We start from the raw sequence: 23342 nt of genomic DNA, 5'->3' as shown, positions 1-23342 counted from the left end.
CTTATAACTTTGGTTTAATTTTTGTTTGAGTTAATCTTTTATTATTATTATAGATTTTTGAGTTAATTTTAGTTAGTTTGGAAGTGAAATTTTGAGTTTATATGAAAATACAATCTACATGAATATGTATTCGAATATGCCTATCAATTAAGGAATTTGAATAATAAACTTGAAACGAAAATTTTTGTTGAACCAAAAGAAATTAAGAAAATATAATACGTAATAATAATCGTTAAAAGAATATAGACCACTTAAAAAATATCAATCAAAAGCTCCAAAAATAATAAAATTATATATTTTGGAAGAGTAATGATACAAACAAAATAAATTTCATTAGCTCTCATTTTGCCACCTTAGCAATTGTGATTTTTTTTTTTGGGTGAAATCTAGTAGTTAATTAAGTGATTTTAAAAAAAAATAATAATAATAAAGAGAAGAAGTTATCAAAAAGTTGAAAACTAGTTCCTTGTCTTGTGGAGTAAGTACATGGCTAGGAAAAAGTATCTCATTTTCCATAATTTTTGTTTGTTTGTTGGGGTGGTAGTCTATCTTTCATTTACTCTTAGAAATGTGCAACTTAGTTTTAACTCTTGTACTAAAAAAGAACTTAATTGAGATTACTCGTAAATTATATTGCATCATGTTCCCGAATCAATGCAAGTGAGCTTACTATCAATTCTCGTCATCTTAATTTATTTACATTATCATTATCATTATTGTTATCACTTATCATTACATTATTGAAGTACTTTTCATCGAGTCATTTCAAATCTATACTCGATTATCTTGATAAGAAAAAAAGTTTGGAAAACATGATTCATGACAGATAAAGCAGGAGGGTAACGTGGTTGTTTGACGAATAGTTATAGCCCATGATTAAAGAAAATAACATACCACTCACCAGTGGTTGTCTGATTACGGGTGGAATGGCCCTTTCGTGGAGGCTGCATAATACGGAAGGCCCATTGGTTTTTGCAACTTTCATTGGCATGCTTGCGAGTCGACTTAGACTGGAAATTTGACTTAAAATTAGTCATAATTAACAAAGGGAAATATTAACGAGGATCGTGTGGTGCTTGTTAAGGTTTTTTTTTACTGTGAATCTCACTTAATAAAAAAATAGATAAATAAAAGGAAAAAAAAACATAAAAGTAGCATCATAGTTTATTTCAATATTTTTTTGCTTTATGAAGTTGTGGAGCCAGCTTCATAAAGCTGACAAAAATGACATAAAACTGCAAAAAAGACAAAAAAACTACCAAAAGAAAGTAAAAAAAAAAAAAAGTTGTTAACGGGCACCGTACGACAAAAAATATAATTAATTTCATAATTGTCTAGAGTGATAGGTTGTTAATGATGAATAATAATAAAATAGTATTGGTGGTAAACTCTTATGAGAATTAATAATTGCTTGTCAATTCAGCATATGTGAAATTTATTATAAAAATTGTTTTGTTTATAGTATTACTCAACAAATTAACTTTCTTTACCTACTTTGGTGCACTTCAATGTGAAACATGTTTTGCACTTTTTCTTGTTCATGAAATGCTAATGAAAAATGGATATGTGTTTGGTTTGTGGAAGTTTTAGGTCTATTTGGTTGGATGGGTGGAAAAGTGAGACGATGAAAAATGAGGAAATGATAGGAAAATAGGATGATATAAAAGATTTAGTTTTTTCTCATAAGTGTTTGGTTTGGAGGATGGAAAAGTGGAGAGATGAAAAACTCTTTTTTTTTTTTTTTTTCTTTTTTTTTGAGAAGAAAAATGAGAAGATGAAATTATGAAAATTTATTTAGATAAATTTACTCCCATATCCTTATTATATAACACTATTAAAACATTATAACTTTTTTAAGTTTTATTTCCTACACATATATTAAATACATTTATAAGAATATCACTCTACTTTTTTTTTTAATTACACAAATTATTTCTCATAAAAAAACCCAAACACAAATTAAAAAAGAAAATACATTGACTGGGTTTCATGTAAAAAAAAAAAAAAAAACGTTGACTAGGCTTCATCCTCTGTCCATTGATCCAAGACTAGCCGTATAATAGGATGTACTCTACCCAAAAGCTAATCAAGTAATTTTGACTCACTTGACTTGGATAGCAACTTTAACAGGTAAATGTGTAATTCAATATTTAGAGTCTCTTTTCTTCTCTCCTCTCCTCAGTTTTCCTCCCAAATCGGGATGATAATAATTAGGGGGCCAGAGTGATGTTTTTTCACTTTGTTTTCTTTCCCTCTTGTTTTCTCTCTTGAACCAAACAAAAGAAAACAACATTTTCTCCCCCATTTTTCTTTCACTCTTTTCCATCCTTCCCATTTTCACCCTAACCAAACGAAGCCTTAAGGAATTTTTCTTTCTTTCTTCAAACTAGTTATAACCCATAATTAAAGTATATAACCATTCACAATTAGTTGTTTGATTACTAGTGGAATGACTCTTTTGAGGAGGTTGCATAATACAGAAGGCCTATTGGTTTTTGCAACTTTCACTGGCTTGCTTACGAGTCATTACAAATGACTTGACTTGAAATAAGTTGTAATTAACAAATTATATTAAGTTTTAGTCATAACAAAATTCACAACAGATTTCACAGTTGTTTGGAGTGATAATAACTTCTCAATTCAATATATGTAAAATTTATTAAAAAAAATTGTTGTGCATGCAGCATTACTTAAAAATTAACATTCTTTACCTACTTTGGTGCACTTCAATGTGAAACATGTTTGCACTTTTTCTTGTTCATGAAATGCTAATGAAAACTGGATATGTGTTTGGTTTTGTGGAAGTTTTAGGGTCTGTTTGGTTTTAGGAATGAAAAATGTAAAGATAGAAAATGGGGAAGGGATAGAAAAATTGGAGAATAGAAGAGATATAGTTTTCTCTCGTATGTGTTTGGTTGGTAGGATTGAAAAGTGGAGAGATAGAAAATTGTTGTGTTTGAGAAGAAAAATGAGAGGGTGAAAAATGTAATTCAAATAAATTTACTCTCATGCCCCTATTATATAAAACTATTAAAACATTATAATTTTTTATTATATTTCCCAAAATATATTAACTACATTTATAAGAATACCATTCTGCTTTTTTTAATTACACAAATTATTTCTCATAAAAATATCCAAACACAAATTAGAAAAGAAAATACGTTGACTAGGTTTTATAAAAAAACAAAAACAAAAAAACAAAAAAAAAAAATAAAAAAAAAAATACGTTGACTAGGTTTCATCCTCTACACATTGATCCACGACTAGCATGCATAATGGGATGTCTTCCACCCAAAAGCAAATCAAGTAATTTTGACTCACTTGACTTAATTGGATTACAACTTTAAAGGATAAATGTGTAATTCAATATTTGGACTCTCTTTTCTTTTCTTCTCTCCTCAATTTTCCTCCCATATTAATCAAAAGAATAAAAATTTGTGAGCTTGAAGTGATTTTTTTCGACTTTGTTTCGTTCCCTCTTAAAAAAAAAAATCGTCAACATAAAGGGGAGAGAGAGAGAGAGAGAGAGAGAGAGAGAGAGAGAAATCACCTTCTTATGTGGGAAAATATGGATTGAATGGGAGAGAATAATATATTTATAATAAAAAAGATGGGGGATAAAAAGAGTCAAAATAATATAGAGGAACATTAACCGTACACATTGGTCCATTCGGTCCATTTTGGGCCAATTCTTTCCACTTCAGTCATTTCTGTTCAATTCGGTGCATTTTGTCCGATTCGGTCCACTTTAGTCGATTCGGTCCACATCAAATCATTTCGGTCCACTTTGGTTCATTTGGTCCTTTTCGGTCTATTTCTCTACTTCAGTCCATTTGGGTCCACTATGTTTATTTCAGTCTACTTTGGTCCTTTCAGTTCATTCGGTCATTTTGGTCCCTTTCGGTCCATTCGAAAAGGGAATTATGATGTTTTGTTGCGATGGAATGGGTGCTATTGTTGGGTTAAAGTAAATTCCTTTTTAAATTTTACGATAAAAATGTGTTGGATTATAATTTAATGTGTATTCGTAAATATTTTTAAATATTTATATTATAATAGGAGTATTAGACTGAAAGTCATAGATGGGTGTTTGAGGCGGCGTCGCCAGGATGTTGTTTTAAACATTGCAACTTGCGTATGAATGAATATGTTGGTTAATGGTTAGGAGCTGAATGGATATGTTCAATATAACACATGGTGTAATAGGAAGAAGATTAGCTTGCAAAGCAATCGTATAACTTCTATGAGAGGAATTGAGGTATGCCATCCAACAATTGTGAGCCAGTATTTTGAATTACATATTTGGTTTCTAACTTTTACGTTGTATTTCAGTTTAGTTCTTGACCTTTTAAATGTGTTAATTTAGCTCTTAACTTTTTGGTATTATATCAAAATAGTCTCTACCATTAAGTGATTAATGGAAAATAATAAAATGGTCAATGGTCAAAATAAAATATAATTTTCTTGATACATAGATTGCTACTTGGACTGCCACATGGCCTAAAAAAAAGTCCACATGTAAACACATTATTCTTTTTTTTTTGGGCACTTTCTCATCTTTCCAGTAAATTTTTTTTGAAAACAAACACAAGCATGCTCGTAAATATCATTGTTGAATAATTTTTTCTGTCATTCATTTTTTTTTTTTTTGAATTTCTTTATCCTGGACTAATGTTTGAAATTGTTTCTTTTCCATATTCACTCTTTCCCTTTAATTTATTTTTTTAATTTGGTGGTTTTATTTGAGGAGGGAAGAGCCATTGGCAAGCGGAGAAGGAGGATGACGAGGAAGGAGGAGTTCGTTGCAGAGAGGGTGAGTTGGTGGTCTTTGATTGGATCTTCTTTGGGTGACGAGGCTTAAATCTTTGGTTTTGAAATTTTTGTGTGTTTGTTTCCAAAGAAAGTGTAAAAAAATAAAAATAGATCTCAAGGTAATGTTTACTCATGCACTTCATTTTTTTTTTAGTTTAGTCAAGTCCAAGTGGCAAAGCAATTTATGTGGCAAGAAAATTAAATTTTATTTTGGCCATTAATCACATCAATTAATGGTAGGAATTACTTTGACACAAATTACACAATACCAAAAGATTAAAGATCAAATTAACGATCATTGCACACCCTTGGTGTGAAACTCCTTCTTGAACCTCGGTATTTGTCTCCCACACTTTACAAGTATAAGTGCTTGTGAAGTGTGGGGGACAAGTACGGAGGTTCAAGAAGGAATTTCACATACATATACACTTAAATTAGACTAAATTAGAATTCTATCTTGTATTAAAAAGAAAAAAGAAAAAAAAGACCAAATTAATGCATTTAAATGGTCAAACATTAAATTGAACTACAATGTAAAAGTTAGACATCAAATATCTATTTTACCCCTTTTTCTTTTTCTTTTGACCCTGAAGGCATCATATGTTTCTTTTGACTCTCAAGGCATTATAATTACATAAAAGATTGCACTGAACATGTTGTTTCCTCGATTGTTTCTATAAGGATTGTGTTGCTCTTGAAGAACTATACTTGAGCCATAATGGTATTTGCCAAGATGGAAGGCCTATCATCTTTAGTCAAACTCCGGGTTTTGGATGTATCATCAAATAAGCTAACACAAGTGAATGACATTCAAAACCTGACACAGTGTGTATAATTATTCCTATGGCTTAATGACAACCAAATAGAATCATTTGAATACCTTGCTGAAACTGTTGCTGGTTCAAAAGAGAGGCTCACCATTATCTACTTAGAAAACAATCCATGTGTAAGCCCAATCACATCTTGGAGAACTTAGGTCCCGTTTGCCAGTATGCTTAGCCATCTTTTTGAACGTTCACATATGTTGCTTCTCACGTTTCATTCCCTCTGGTTCTGCTTCCTGTTCTAGTTGTTCATTTGTAAATCAGAAAACGCTCGTCCTAACTATTTTTACCTTTGAGCTCTTGTTGGGGGCATAAATTGTATCACTTGTAGGCCATCGCAACTTGATCTACGATCTCTCATCTGTCCTCTTGTCCTGGAATAGCTTTAAATCAACTCACTCCCAACTGGTGTACTATTTTTTTTATTATTATAAAAAGGCGAGTGAAAAAAAAAAAATAATAAAAAGACACATACTTTTCTATTATTTATTATTATTCGGAATACAAGGAAGCACAAAAGCTATAAGCCGTAAGCAGGAATTTCTAATTATGCTGTAGACAAAGTTAAACCAATATTTTTTCCCATGAAACCTCAGGTTTCTAGGACAAATATGCTTTTGTATCGCCACTGATGAGAGCCTCACAATCAGAGCAGAATGTTGAATACACACATATCAAGAGATAGTCACAAACGAAAAATAACTAGCCACCACTAATAGGAGGTATAATAGCCAACTCATCTTCGTCTTTAACGATTGCTGACTCGGTAGTGTATTCCTCATTTAGAGCAAGAACAATACACCCACGGATTTCTTCCAAGCTTGGAAACCTGGCAACAAGATTATTTAAACAATCATTGGCAGAACTACCAGATGACACCTCCAATGGCATCTCATTCAAGCCAGTAAGATCTCGAGCTCTTGCGAAAAACAGAACTTTTATCGTAACAGATGAACCTTTGTTCCCCTCAAGTGTATTGTCCACAGTTTCAGTTTTAATATTTGCTTCCATTGTATCCATCAGAAAACACCCAACCCAATAGATTATTGGAGATTAAACATATTTTCCGGCTACAGTAACACTGCAATTTCAAATTTAGTATCATGACAAAGATTAATGCTCATAAAAAATTAACTGCTACTTTCAAATTACAATTAATAAATCAATATGCTAGAAGAGACCCCTTTTTTTTACATGCTGAATAAATATCATTTGCGAAATAACAGTTTGAACATTTCCCATAGTGGCCCTACAGCTTGAAGAATAAATTGCCAATTCAAGCCGGTAAGTAACCCCTAAACACATTGATTATTAGATAATAAACTCATCTTGGAGAAATGAATCCTCAAGATTCTAGGTGCTAAAATAAAATCCATGCAAAAGGTGGGAGAAAAAAAACAGTTTCCCATCACAGAGATGGCTCGGTACCTCAGAAGGAAAAATCTGTGCAAAATGCTTGCTTGAGATACATGACAGAGTTTCTTTCTGACAAGCATATTACTTTTCATGCCTGTATTTGCACCCCAAGAACAGGTGATGTAACCAATAACCATAAATTGACTGCATGTAAATAATCTCAGTCAATATTACGAAGGCCAAAATAGGCAAAATGGTCTACCACTTTGATTAGGACAAAGCTACATCTTTTGATGACCCCCACACAGGCACACAGCGTACATCTTTTGATGACAACTCATTCTCTAAGAATACCTATCTGCCCAGTATTAACTATTAACAAATGAAGAAGCAGTGTCAACATGATAGATTGTAATTTTTTGGATAGGTAACATGAAAAATAGTAATATTTGAAAGACGAATATGGATTATACCAACAAGTGGGATTTTCACAAACTTCTCGGTGTCAGGCAGTTGAAGGGGGAACAATTGAAGAAACAGCCTTGTTAGGCATAAAATCAAAGTCAAATCTGTTAGGTGTTGCAGACAAGTTGTCTCAAAGAAGAACCAAGAACCCCTTCTTGTGGATTTTTAAGAAGTTCCATGTGACAAAACACTCAAATTTACAGCGTACTAAGGGCCGGCACTTCCCTTAGGCGAGTTAGGCAATTGCCTAAGGCCCCCACCCAAAATTTTAGAAAAGAACCGGGTAGTTTCAAATGAATTACAAAAATAATCTGGCACATCCTTTTAACCAAAAAAACAAAAATTTTGGTAAATCCTATTAAACATTGGTTCTAAACAAAATCATTGACCAAAAATCAACCAGATAAACTACAAATCCGGTCTAAGAGATTAACCACAAATCAAAACAAATAAATCCACTCAAAACCCTTAAAATTTTACCTTTCTCTCTACTCTCTGCTCTCCGCCTCTCTCTAGTCTCCAGTCTCCACTGTTCAGTCTGTTCTCATCTGCTCAACAGACAACAGCTCAAGGCTCAAGCAAGGCCTCAGCCTCTCTCTGATTCTCTGCTCTCCGCCTCTCTCAAGCCTCAACTGCTCACCTCACCTCAGGAATCAGGTATAAAATTATAAATATTTGGGCACAGCCTGGGGCACTCCATTTTATTTGTTAAGAAGTTAAGATAACTTTGTTTATTTGGGCCCTCCCTGGCTGGTTTTGTAACTTCGTTTATCACTTATCAGTTTATCATTATGGCTCCCTGGACCCTCCCTGGACAGGGCGTTAAGTTTGGGCCTTCAAGTTTTTTTTTTTTTTTTTTTTTAACCTTCATTTTTTTTTTTTTTTTTGGTTATAGATAGGATTTGCTTTGTGTTTTTTTTTTTTTTTTTTGGTACGTGGGTCTTATTAATAAGTCTTGTGTCAGTGTTATGGCTGTGCTTAAATTTTTGTTATGCTTGTGCTTATTTATTTATTTATTTTTTTAATTTATGTAGGTTGAGATTACTAAAAACTTGTTATTGTTCAGTTAAACTACAACAATACTTTTTATATAAATCAGGTTCTATTTCTCATTGCTCTACACTTGAAAGTTATTTTTTATTTTAGTCTTTATAAATATATTGTATGATTAGAAATGTCTACTAAAAAATATGCATCTTGATATGAAAAACTTAAAAAAGAAAAAAAGAAGAAAAATTAATTGAGTCTCAAAAATGATCAATGGATAAATTTGTTATTAGTAATAAACAAAATATCACACAAAATTTAGTTGAAAATATCACAAATGAGCAAGGAATTCACCAAAATAATTTAGAAGAAAATGATGTTCAATTTTGGAATACAACAAATCTTGACAATGAACTTCAAAATAATTTAGAAGAAAATGAAAATAATGATGAAAAATATAATATAAAAATATTAAATAAACAGTAATTTAATTAATATGTAAGTAAAAAAAAATGCCCCATTTTTAATTCTCATCTTAGGCCCCAAAATGTCTAGGGCCGCTCTTGTTTCCCTCTTATCCTCTCTCTGCCTCAACCCACGTCACACCGTGCTCCATGGCTGACCACCAAGCTCTCCATTTAAACCTCCATGGCCGGAACTTTTCAAGCTCATCACCTCCAACCACGCACTACTGTCGAAACCCAGCCAAAATCAAATCACGACCACCACCATGGCCAAAACCTAGCCAAAATCAAATCGCAACAAAAACCCAAAAGTCCACAAAATCACAAATCAAATCACACCCACCGAAATCAAAGCACAAAACCCACAAAACAACCAAAATCACAAATTGAAAACACTGAAAGTGAACCCACCGTTAAAAAAACATATATTGGTTTTGTTATTATATTTTAGAAGAAAAATCATCTTGTTAAACTAATTTTAGATCCAAATTAATCAAACACATACCACAACCAAGAATGATAGACTGAAAGCAAAGCAAAAAAATGGTATTTCTCAGAAAAGTGTTTTCAGAAAATAGAAAAGGTAAGCAAAATATAAAAACTATTTGCTTCATAATATCAAATAAATAAATAAGTAACCAAAAATCACACACCATAATCCGGTGAAGCCTCGTGAGCCACAATTTCACCTAAGAGGATCGTCTGAGTTGAGAGGAAGAGATTTTCATAGTCTTTGGCTCGGCAGCACAATCTTCGATTTCCTTTCTTGATGTGGCTTTCACTCGCTCCTCTCCTGTCAACGTATGCGACGTATAAAGAGAAATAAAAGGAAGAAGAACAAAGCATCGCATAAAAAAGAAGAAAAGAAAAATGGTGAGAGAAGAAAGACAGACTGAGATCAGGTGCACTGTCGTAGGTATTTTTTTTACATTTTTTACTTTTTTTTTTTAACTTTTTATCTCTCCTTTAATATATTTTATTTAATGGTTGAGATTGAAAGTTTTTTTTTCAACTTTTAATCTCAGTCATTAATTACAATTGCATCAGGGTATTGTACCTAAATCTGAAAAAGACAAAGAGACCTACACATACACATACACATACAAATACACATAAACATACACATACACATACACATACATAAGCACGCATAAACACATACACATACACATAAACATACATAAATATAAACACGCATAAACACATACACATACATAAGCACACATACACACACATACATAAACATACACATACACATTGATGTGCTTGAAATATATACAATAAAGTACTTACATATCTACATATTTAGCTTTACTTTTATGTTATTTTGTTACTGATTATATAATATATTTGTGTTGCAGGTAACAAGGGCTTTACATGCAAAGTAGGGCTAGGCCAATTAAATTCAAGTCCAAATTGGAGCAAGAAATCAAAGGAAATTTGCACCAAATTCAAGTCCAATTCGGATTAGGATTCCAGCCTGCACATCAGTTAGTATTTTTGGCATAAATTTCGGCTCAGATATCCAATCGAGATGATTCAAGTTGGGCTGGAAAGTTAACTTAAAAGGCTACAACTTTATAGTTTACCAAAAGTCCAAATTCTGAATTTAAATGGGCCAAAATCGTCGGTTAAATGAAGCCTAAAAATCTGGAATTTTCTCCAAACGGGAATTCAACTTGTAATAGGATTACTTGACCTATTTAAAGGCTCTTTAGGGTAAAAAGAAGAGGAGAAAAAACCTAAGAGGAAAAAGAGGCGCCGCATTGAAGAATATTTTTTGAGAGTCTTTCTAAGGAGGAAGATCTGAGAACAAAGGCGAGAGTTTCATGTTGATCAACTAATGCAGATGAAAGACATAGGTTTTATTTGTTTTCTTTTCAATTTTATTATGAACTAAATTTTATTTTCTAAAGCATTGATGTAGTCTAGCAATGAACACACAATTTATTTTCTAAGTTATTTTATTTTTAATATTTCTATGATTGAGTGTTTAATTCTTATTCTTAATGTTTACTATTTTTTACAAATTATAGTTTGATCAATTGAATTACAATGAAACCGAGAGGTGATTTGTTATTTTAGTTCTAGAATTAAACACCATTAATTGAGCGAAAGTAGAGATGCTTTACCGCGATTAATGTGATTTTTCAGAAAATTCAAAGTACGTAATGAGTCTCCAGTTAATTAAATTCGCATAAAGATATGGAATTGTTAGCTGAAGATATGGAATAGTTAAGAAATTTTTAATCATCAACGGGAGATTATTAGAATTTAATAATTGGGAAAAATAAATTGTGTGGGTTTATGTATATATTTGTTTGTGTTTGTATTCATGTATGTTTATGTGTATGTGTGTTTATGTTTATAAATATAAACATACATAAACATACGCACATACATAAATATGCATAAACATAAATGAACATAAACATAAACAGACATGCACATAAACATAAACAAACACATACACACACATAAACATAAACATACACATACACATACACATTCATACACATATATATACACACATACATAAACATAAATGAACATAAATATAAACACATATGCACATACACATAAACATAAACATATACATACACACTCATACACATACACATACATAAACATACACATATACACACTCATACACATACACATACATAAACACACATACACATACACATACATTTTTAGATCTCGTCGTAAGCCCCAAAATGTCTAAGGCTGCCCCTGAGTGTACTGATTAAATAAGAGCCTGAAAACACCATGTGTTTTTGATAAGAAAAAACTGTAATTCATATTCAACATATTTCATTGGATTTATCCAAAAAAAAAAAAAACAAACAAACATAAAACATGTTTCATTGGACAAACTAATTCCTTATGGTTTTATATTCCATTCAAAGTGAAACCCACACTAGAAAAACCAAGAGGAGAAACCTAAACAAAAAAAAAAAAGTCAACCCAATCCATAATTATGACCCAAAACAAAATACCAGCAACAATTTCTTGGTTCTTAATACAAATCAGAATAATGGAAATGAAAAAAATCAAATAAAAAAATAACACAACTTTACAACAATACAAGGCCCAAATGAAAACAACCTATAAATCCCACAAAACAGAGTTTATTTTCCTTCGTTTTCTCAGCATCCAAACATATGTTATAAAAAAAAATGAAAGAACTTACTGGGCAGTGCAGTCGGCGCAATAATGGATTTGGGATATACTTCATCGATGATGCAGAGTTCACCGAAGATGTAGAGTTCGAGCGGGAGAGAGCGAGAAGAAGCGAATGGTTTACTTTATGCTAAGCCGGTAGGGTTTTTCAGATTTGTTTTTTTAAACATGTATTTTTTTTTTAATTTAATTGTATGTTTTGCTAAGATTTTAACGTGTTTTTAGTTGTCTCAGTATCTGTGAAATAGTTTGTGAGCATAGCTTTCTTTCTTTTCTTTTTTTTCTTTTCTTTTTTTTTTTAATTAAGAGATGAATGCTTTTAGTTTGGAATTTAAAAATAAAATATAAAAAAACTAAAGTTATTCCTTACCATTTTTAAGATAATCAACTACCTTTATAAGAGATAAATGGCCAGTTTATACTCTATAGTTTATACCTAATAATTTTCATAAAATGTGAAATGGCCAGTTTACCCTTCAATTTTATTTAGACTCATTATAAGGATTTTTTTTTAATGGTTACAAAATTGAGTATTTACAGACTATACTATATATAGTTAGTAAAATACGGTAGGTGTTTGATACGATAAGTATATGAGTGAGTATGATTTAACATCTTTTTAAAAAGTATGTTTCAGCATCTTACTTGTTTAATATAGTAAGTATGGTTGTCAAAATCGCGATCTGGATCGTAGGATCGCACGATTTTACGATCCCACCTCACCAAAACATTTAAGATCACACTAGGATCGTAAAAATGGTAGGATTGTACGTAGAATAGTGTAGGATCGTATAGAATCGTATGAGATCCTACCGATCCTACCAAAAACATAAATTTTTGGTTTTTTTTTTATGGGATAAATTTTTTGTTTTGATGAACCTTTAAGGTTTTTATTTTTATTTTTTTCATGTTATGATGGTATGACATTTTATTTTAGGATAATTACACATAACTCACCTGTGGTTTGGGCGAAAATCACTTTGCCTACCCATGGTTTGAAAAGTATCACTTAACCCACATGTGGTATGTTTCCATCAATCTCTGTAACCCACCTCAAGCCCAGCCATTACAAAAANTGATGTAGGCTTTGAGTTGAGTTGGTCCAATCATGTTAAATATTACTGATTTAAGTAATTATTTTATTTTCTTATCAAATGTGCTTCTGCTAATTTCAAATTACAACAAATTTGTGGAATCAAACAAGCACTACTATATTTGTGGAATTAGACTCTCTCTCATTTAGTTAGTTACATGATACCTCTTATGTGGCAAATTAATCGCAAATGGTGACACATGGAAATTGTAAAATCTGGGCTCGTCCTTTCAATTTCAGAGTTCAGACACTTAATTTTAGGTCTCATGTCATGTCACCTTTTTATATTATTGCCATCTCTCACCTTCATGCATGACTTTATTTAGATGTAATGTTAACAGTATTAGAGCATTCACATCAGCTCTTTTATAATTGTGTAAAATACACATTTTGACCAATTTTACACATTTTGAGCAAAAATACACCCACATCAATGGGTGTAAAAATGTGTAAAATATACACAGTTGGTGTAAATGAACAGTAAACCATGTATATTTACACGGTTACTGTTCACGTGTATCCGATTTTTTATTCTTTTTTTCTCTCTCCTTTGTCAAACTACAACCAACTAGTGCGGGGAAGAAGGTGCCAGGGCCACCACCAAAAGTACAACAAACCCAACCACCAAATCCACACCCACACACAAACAAACTCACATGAACAAACCAACAAAGAGACAGATCGGTGCTTGATCGGTGTTTGTGGAACGATCGATGCTTGACTAGAATGATCGGTACTTGCCTGATCAGAGCTAGGGAGAGTTGTTCAGAAAAATGGGTATAGAGATGGTATAGAGAAAGAGCAACAAATCAGACCGAAATTGCAAAAGAACAAGAAGAAAATGTAGAAGAAGAAAGAAGGAGAAGGAAAAGAAAAAGAAAGAAGAAGAAAAAATGGAGAAGAAGAAAGACGAAGACATTGAAGAAGAAAAATGGAGAAGAAGAAAGAAGGAGAAGGAAATGTAAAAAGAAGAAAGTGAAAAAGAAAAAGAAAGAGACAGAGATCAGATATACCGTATACGTGTGTGTTAAAGTTGGTGGGCCATGGGTAGTTGTGAATAATAAAAAATGTGAAAAAATATTATTTAAATAAAAGAAGGTGTAAAATAGACAAACTGATGTGGGTGTTTTGTAAAAGTGATGGTGTAAAATAGAAAAAAAGTAGGTTTTTTGTGTAAAATAGACGGAATATTTTAGAAGAGCTGATGTGAATGCTCTAAATGCATTAATTTCTAACAATATTATTAATGTCCTAAGTGAACTCATTAAAAAATGATCATGTTAACAAGTGCCTTTAGAACAATTGTAATAAATCATTTTAAAAAAGTTTTTATACTATTTTATAGGAAATTGAAAAAATGTCAATACATTAATTGACTTTTCTCTTTTCTCATAAAATTTTTTCCTAAAATAGTTTACTAATAAATGCCTTTAAGGCATTAGTTAACATTTCCCATTACTAACAAATGGTTTACTAATAAATATTCAATTATGAGTTGTGTTTCTTTAAAAAAGAAGAAAAATTATCAATATAATTCTTTGTTTTCATCCATAAAATTGACTATGATTGTATGTGTGTGTTTTTTTAATAGATATTTGTGAAGGTGCAATTTGAATTTTTTTTTTGAATTGATAAAAAAAAATTTAAAGGAGTAGTAAATACACTTTAATTTGTATTCTAAGGACACTCATAAACAAAAGCTTATTTCTAATAATTAATTAGTGAAACTGATTTTTTTTTCCTGTTCATATTATATCTGAAATTAATGGTAGCAATTGGGTTTGGCTTGCCATAAGGTGTTCATTCACTTCCCTTATGAAAGCAAGTTACAAACGCTCTAGCAGTTTCCACATGTTTTACCATTTGATGTATTCTTGCATGTTTGGAGTTGCTTATTTTCTTGAAAACAAAACTTAACCAAAAAAGAAAAGAAAAAAAGAGCACTTTATTTGTAAACTAATATTTTATGGACAAAATTTAGCTATAAAATTGGTTGTAGTTTAAGGTTGCAATCTTACTCAATATCATTAAAATTACTACATATTTGAAAATCTAACAATTGAATTTCAAGTTTTTTACGCTCTTAATGCATCTTAAATTTTATGCTAATTGAATATTATTTATCATATGTTCTATGAGCTTAAATTTTATGCATAATTTATCAAAATGTAATTCAATGATGAATTTATCAAAATTTACCTTCAATAAAAAGATATTGAGTAAGGTTGTAGCATTTATAAAAAAAAAAAAATAGGAGGGTGATAAAGGAAGATAATAAAGTGAGAATGTAAAATGATAACAAAGAACTAGGATCTCTCTAATATCATTTTTATATTTTTTTAATGAATTTAAAAAAAAAAACTTATTTGAGTTTTTCCAATTGAAGGAAGAGCTATATTTTAATAAAATATTTTATTTTATTTTTAACATCTTGCTACAGTCAACTGGTATTTATACCAGTTTACTAAACCTGCAAAAAATTTAGCTTTAACTTCTCCAATAACATATAATTTTTTTGGTTCTTTGGTGGTAAAATAATTTTTTTTTGCTAAAATACAATCACCATTGTGAATTTTTTATTATTTTTGTTAAGTTTTTGGGTTGGAGAGTTGCTATTTGAGTGAGACTAGTTAGACTTATTGAAGAGAAGTAAGGTCGAAGGTTTTGGAAGAGGGGCCCAACTACAAAAATAAAATATATAATAACTAAAAAAAATTTTAGACCCAGGGGGGCCTGGGTCCCCTTGAGCCCCCACCTAGGTCTGTCCCTGATATTACACTACTTAAACTTTTGTGCCCCAGCATGTATGGCGTAGGGTCTTCATGTCAGTCCTTTCACACCTCTCCAAATTGTTAGGTACATGCTACATTATTTTTAAATATTTTTCAATCATTGGTGGGGAAATACATACAACTTTTGTCTTTTCAACATCTTTATTTGTTATTGGTGGGAGAATTTTACTACTCAAACTTTTGTGTTGAGGGATGAGTGACATAGGGTCTCCATTAGTCACTTTTTCATCTCTCTCCCCTTAGGCAATTTTCTATAGTTATTATAAATATTAGCGTTTGGTTTCATTTTAGAAAACTTTTTATGAAAATTAAAAAAACTATAAAAAAAAGTTATTAACTTTTTCATTTTTCTATAAATTTTTTTTTTCCTAAAATAGTTTACTAAAATATGCCCTAAAATTTCCTCGACATTAATAGCAATATAGCAATAATCCAATAAGAAAAAAAATGCAGTACAATGGTATAGATTGTTGCATACTTTACATTTTTGAATCTATAATATATTTTTTAGTTTTTTAACCTACTAAACCCTAGCCTATAGCTCAAAACCAATATCTTGATCTCCCATTTAAGGAAAAATCATTAGCAAAATCACGTTTGGTAAATTGTAATAGACAATATAATGTAATAGATATTCATATGGCATAACTATTCAGTTGTTTGATTATGTTTTTATTACAATGAGTAATTATTCCTTATAAATAGTTATTCTTCAAAATGAGGAATAACTATTCCTTATCAAAAGTACTGAATATCTATTTCTTTACCTTATATAATAACATTTTAAAAAAATTTCCTAAAAAGTCATTGGTTGTCACATCTTCAAAAGGAAAGAAAATAAATTTTCCTTGTTATTAATTATTAGCTCTATTTTGAACACCCCAAAATAAGTGTATTTTAGGAAATTTGACTTAAAAATGATTTAATTACACATTCTTTTTATACTCTACTAAATTGTGGATGCATATTTAGGATTCTATTCCTAATTGGTCACCAAACTAATGAATAGTGATACTTATTACATTCTAACTTAATGTATTACTTGTAATACTTATTTCTATTTCCATGTAATAATCATTATAGTATACCAAACGTGCCCTTAGTATCAATCCCATCTCAACAAGCTTCCTCTTATATGATTTTTTCTCAATAAATATCGGAAAAAATATAAACAAATTGAAACACCCATAATCCTCAAATGCTTTAAAATTTGTAATAATAATTTGTCTTGGGTGGACACTCATTAATTTTGGTTTGAAATGGATCCACATATACATGGAATACTCATTAATTTTTTAAATGTTGATTCCTTAATTTCTTATATTTTACCAGAAAATCTATTAAGTTTTGCGTTCAATAATTTATTTTCTCAACGTTTGTTAATTTACATTAAAGGTCATATTCAAGGGTATAAACTAAAAAACAGTTATTTCTCATTCCATTCTCTTTGAAAACCAAAGAAGGGAAATAATTTGTTTCCTTTATTTATTTTTTCCTTCCTACATCCAAAAATACATAGAGAAAGATATTTTCTTTTCCCTTTCCTTTCTCTTTCGACTCCCTTGGTATTTTCTTTTCTCATCCCTTTCCCTAGAAGACATAGCCTAATTTCATTTACATGCAAACATTTATGTCTATTTTAGTATACAAAATTATTTTTTCTATTTTACCTAGCCATTTTTCAAAACATCAACATCAGGTTATTTATTCTAAACTATATTTTATCAAAATATCAAATTTTCTTATCTTTAAAAAATATTTCTCTATTTTCACATGTTACAACTATCATCCATTCTCTTCTTTTATTTTCAAGAAAAAGCAAAAAAAAAAAAAAAGGAATAAAAAATTGAAATGCACAACGATAGTGCTTGTGTATATTTGCACAAATACTACAACAAAAATGCATTTTTGAAAATAGATTCATAAGCTAATGTGTGATATTTTTTAGGGTTGATTGGGCAATATGATCCTTATGTTATTTTACAATGGATGATGCGAATGCTCTGGTCACATTACACTCACATCAAAAATATAAAATCAATCAATGTGGGGGTGGGGGGACCATACACGTGCCTTTCTCAATCACTCATGGCAGAAAATGTGAAACCTTTGATGTAAACATTTTTTTCCACATTGCAGGGACAAATACATCACAAAACTAACGGTTTTGTGACATTTCTAAAAGGTTCTGCATCTTTGTCAAGCAAATAAAATAGTATGCTACAAACACTAAGGACATTTCTCAAACCAATACATATATTAAAAGGGTAGCCTTTTCTCAGTGGATGTCCTTTTTTATCTCTAGTAAGCATCTTCATACTCCACCTGACGCTTGTCAAAGAGACATTGGTTTGGAGTCTTTGGACACCGACGGGTTCAAAAGGGGATTTGTGTGTACTTTATTAATTTCAGGGCATGTGGTACATCTAACACGGGATAAAATCTTCGAGTTAATGGTCAATAAAAAAAAGAGACATAATCATAATACAATTATTTGTGAAAANAAAACTTTTTAAAAGTCTTTTTTTTTTTTTTTTTTTTTTGTGGTTTTAGATCAAATTGGTTGATTAGGCTAAATTTTCTTTAACTTTGTTATTGGAGATTTTGTTGTTGGACTAATTTTTTTGGGTTTACTAATTTTATTTTGGATTTTACATCAAAGAAATCTTTTTTGGCCTTTAAGAGGGATATATTGTTAAGGGGACTAAGTACCCGTTTCTTTCGGCTTTTAGATGCCAAAACGCACTTTTTGAGAGCAAAAATGAAAGTCAGGCGTTTGGTAATGCTAACAAGTTTTTTTCAAAAAAACTACATTTTGAAATGTAAAGAATTAAGCCAAAATGTGCAGGCGGTTTGAGGAGCTTTCGCAAACGCAAAAGCGCTTTTGATCAATATTATCGTTGGAAATGCAAGAAATAACCCAAATTACCCTTATCTCACTAACCACAAAATACACCGAAAACTGAAAAGACAAACACTGAAAATAATAGATACAATATGCCGGAACCTCCACTGCCAATCTCACTCTCAACAACCCGATCTGAATCTTCCGACAGGGCTGAGGTTGAGTAACGAGGAGGAGCTCTGATGCATTAATCTGACTTCAATTCCCATTTGGTTTTGGGGTTATGAAGAGAGAAAGAGGTGTAGAATATTTTTGGTGAAATTAAGAGAAATTACCTGTGAAGATCAAGGTGAAGAAGTGCGTGGGTGTGGGCTATGTGTGGTTGGATTTAGAGAAAAAGAAAAGAATAAAGAAGATCAAGGTGAAGAAGTGTGTGGGTGTGGGCTGTGTGGTTGAATGTGTGGAGGAAAGTAGAGAAAGAGAAAAAGAAAGAAAACAAAAGGTGAAGGGTTGGCTCTTGTGGTTGTGGGCTGTGTGGCTGAATGTGTGAAGGAAAGTAGAGAAAGAGAAAAAGAAAGAAGACAAAAGGTGAAGGGTTGGCTCTTGTGGCTGAGGAAAAACGAAAGGAAAAAAAAAAGAAAAAAGAAAAAGAAAAAGAAAAGGGAAATGAGTTGGGTTGGGTGTGGGGGTGTACCAATAAATATATTAAAAGAATAGAATACATTTGAGTAACTCCAGTTCACAGTATTATGAAAATTTACTGTGAAAATGTTGTAGACATTACACTTTTTGAAAAAAGAAATGTTAAAGCCAAATAATTTTTTACAAAATCTTTTATTAAGAGAGTCATTTATTATTAACATGAAGTAATTATTATTATTATTATTAAGAAGTTGATACTAAGTATGAAATAAACTCCTTTATATATATATATACATTTTGTCATTTTTGGTAATTTATCACTCAAACTACCACTTTTATAACTGCTAGCCAAACATTCATCTTTTTTAAAAAGCAATTTTTAACAACTTTTACCAAATACTCAGTTTTTTCAAAAAATCCAGTTTCATATCGCATTTTTTTTAAAACTCCACTTTTTAAAAAAGTCTAGTTTCAAAAAGTTGAACCAAACTCACCCTAAGTGTAATTTTATTCAATCAAATTGCTAAAATCACCAACAAATGAATCCACCCCTGCCTCTAATGTCGTTGGAGATGTGTCAGTAAAATTATTGATAAAAAAATTTAAGAAGTTAATGAATATGTTATTGAGATGAGTTATTGGTGCTAGTCCCCAAAAATAAAGAAAAAAGAAGTGATTTATCATTTGGCATGACAAAATCTGTCTCTCTTAATTATAAAAAAGATTAGGCTACCCCATTGAGTTATAGTGCTCTTGACAAGCATTAGTATTGTTAAGTATGCCTTAACTTGTTTGCTTAAAGTACATGTTAATAAAGACCCTAATCTCATATATATATATATATATGTGTGTGTGTGTGTGTGTGATTTTTATTGAAAAAAGCATTAAAAATTCATTAAATAAAGTATTAAGGCACTAGTTAATAGAAGCTCTCAAAATTTAGGAATCAGGATCCGAAGAGAAAATAGTCCACACGTAATCAATCAACGTATATAAACTATAAAGCCCTACGTAAAAAATCGCGGAAACAGATAAATAAGTGGTCCACGGGAAGCTTTTATTATCATTTAGAAATACCTACAAATCGTGGAATGGACGTTTGATGTTAGAACTTCCAATGTTGTAGCATCTTATTCTATTTAATGAGGCCACTCCCTCCTTCAAAAGAAAAAAAAAAAAAAAAAAAAATTCAAGCATTGTAGAGGTTTATGAGCTTTGTAGCTCAACTAATATTTCATGGTGTTTCCAACAAAAACTTTTAGAGCTCAAAATTCAAATCTTCCTCTCTTATTATATCTATTGAATTATTAAAAAAAAACTTAACATAAACGGGGCCCTGATGAATGCAAAATTATAAAACCTTTTGATGCATACAGAATATGAAAACCGACCTTTGGGGTTTTCCATTGGGAACGCAAGTCCAACAAACATGATAATTTTATTTTCAAAGAAAAAAAAAAGGGCAAAAATCGGAATTGGAAATATAGAATGCAACCAAAAGAACAAATCCTGCTTACATTGAATCTTGCTTACATTAGAAAAAACTGACACAATTTCATGAGTTAACTAATGAAAGCAAGATTACAATAAGTGTGAGAGAGGGTTTGAACCTAAATTCCCTTTATGAGATTTATTAGATCATGCCACGAAACTACAAAATTCTTGGCAATTAGTGAAAGCTAAAAAAAAAAACCATGCATCCATAATCTGAAAGCTAGCACAAGTAGATTTATATGGATTAAAAAACTCTAAGGTTTTAGGGAAATTTCACCATGAAGTTCTTAAAATTCTATTATTGTATTCTGAAATGCATTTATTGAATTTTAAAATGGGTTGTTAATGTTCTAGTAAATATTTAAATTATTGATGATGTAGTAAAAATACGATCCATTTTTTTGATGCACAAGGTTATAATAATTTTATAGTAGTGTTTCTTTTAAGAACCTAAAACATTAACTTATTAAGTGCAAACTTGAAAGACTACACATGAATAGTGCCTTTAATTGTTGAATGCATTGATTGTATTTTGCTGTATCAAGATTTTAAATAAAAATCGGCTATTATTGTTTTAGACTTCTAATATATATAATTTATATAAGTTGGGTTCAACTTACACCGGTGTAATTCTAAGTAATGTTACACCAACTAATAACTTGTTATATAATTCATATTTTGAAAATTTCATTGTTGAATTACGTGTTCCATTCGATCCGTAAACTCATCTTTTATACATTATTTTAAACTAAAAAAATTTGAATTTAAACAATTAATTGATGACATAATTATTAATCTTTGATCACCTCAAAATTTTGCAAGCATGGAGAATATACAAAGATAATGTAATCTAATGGTGGATTTATCAAAATTCACATCCAATTAAAAAATATTGAGTAGTGTAACATTACTTAAAGTTACTCCAAATATAACTTGGAACCATCCCTATATATATATATATATGTTGTAACAAAATTCAATCATTTCATTTCAAATTAAATGAATAAGGTTTTGAGAATTCTATTCCATTGTGGTTCACTGTCTAGATTGTTCTTAATCATATAACTCTTCTATTCCATGGCGATAGTGTGGCAAAAGAGAACCACAAATTGAGGTGACTATTTATCACCACTAAGGATAACAAAATATCATACAAAGAAAGAAAGAAAGAAAAATCATACCTTTCAATTGTACCATCCTCACTACAACAAACTTGAGTTTTTTCAACATTTTTTTATCTATGGTTACTGAAAAATGTTAATAAAACCTCTAAGTTTCTGCGGTTGTACTCAACTGTTGATCAAAATAAGGAAATTAACCTACTTATTTCCATAGTTGGCACAACGGTTGAAACAAGTGTAAAAAAAAATTAAATAAAAGTTTTATCCATGGGCTTGATGAATGTAGAAGATAAACTACATCTTTTGTGTGTGTTTGGATTTGGAATAAAATTGTAAATTATTTCTCTATTCAACTTATTTTTGCCACTACTTATGGGTCCCACTACACTTTTTGGCACTATTTATGGGCTCCACTGTACTATTTCAATTAACTTTTACATTTATTTACAGTATTTTCAGTAATAAGTTTTCAGTTTCAGTAAAATAAGCGGTATCCAAACAGACCCTTTATCTACGATTGTCAATGTTAAGAATTAGAAACACGGAACTTATATAAAGCTACAAAACAAATCAAAGTTTTATAGATAGCTCTCACAGTTTCTCATTTTCTCTCTAGTAGCTCAAATCTCTCTCACACAAAACTTAGAAATTTCAAAGCCAATTTCATAGCTCTCAATCATGGAAATTTTTTAGTACTTTTTTCAATAGTTTCAACCGTTGAAAATAACTAAATTTCTTGTAGTGCCTACACCACTACCAAACCGACATCTTCATTCCATATTTGGGGAATACACCATTATTATAATCCCATACCATCATGCTTCCTCTTAATAATTCTTGCTCCATTATTATCTAAAAAAATCACATATACAAATCAATCACACATAATCTTCACATGACTTTGAATTTGAAACAATAATTTGCCTTTGGTGGGCACTTTTGCATAGAAAGTAAAAACTGCCTCAAAGTGGAGGAGAGTCCAGTCTAAAAATATAACCAAACATGTGATATATAATAGACCATGAGAAAGTGGTCCAGTGAATAAATGAGACTACAATGATGAAAGGTTGGCTTTTCTCGAGTGTTTGGAGCTTAGTGATTATTTCCTTCTGCCTTTCTCAAGTTTCAATCATTCCATGCTTAACTTCTTCTACATTTTTATTTTTCCATGAATTGGGTAAAATTGATATTATTGGTAGCTCATCCATGGTTCCATTGGTTTGAAATGGATTAGCAAATGAGAGCCTCTAGGTGTTTTTTT

General features: G+C 30.7%; 1 protein-coding gene across 1 annotated transcript; it reads right to left on the bottom strand.

Moving 5' to 3' along the window:
* Positions 1–6096: 6096 nt before the first annotated feature.
* On the bottom strand, positions 6097–8187 carry LOC112017279 (molybdopterin synthase sulfur carrier subunit). Its single transcript, XM_024049747.2, has 2 exons — positions 7941–8187; positions 6097–6720 (listed from the first exon to the last, which is right to left on the bottom strand). The coding sequence occupies exon 2, from the start codon at positions 6657–6659 to the stop codon at positions 6342–6344; it is 318 nt and encodes a 105-aa protein (XP_023905515.1). The 5' UTR covers positions 6660–6720; positions 7941–8187; the 3' UTR covers positions 6097–6341.
* Between the last annotated feature and the right edge of the window lie 15155 nt (positions 8188–23342).

This window comes from Quercus suber, unplaced genomic scaffold (assembly GCF_002906115.3).
Source record: "Quercus suber isolate HL8 unplaced genomic scaffold, Cork oak 2.0 scaffold_154, whole genome shotgun sequence".
Classification (NCBI taxonomy): domain Eukaryota; kingdom Viridiplantae; phylum Streptophyta; class Magnoliopsida; order Fagales; family Fagaceae; genus Quercus; species Quercus suber.
The sequence above is the reverse complement of the archived record's forward strand: the minus strand, read 5'-3'. Positions and strand labels throughout refer to the sequence as shown.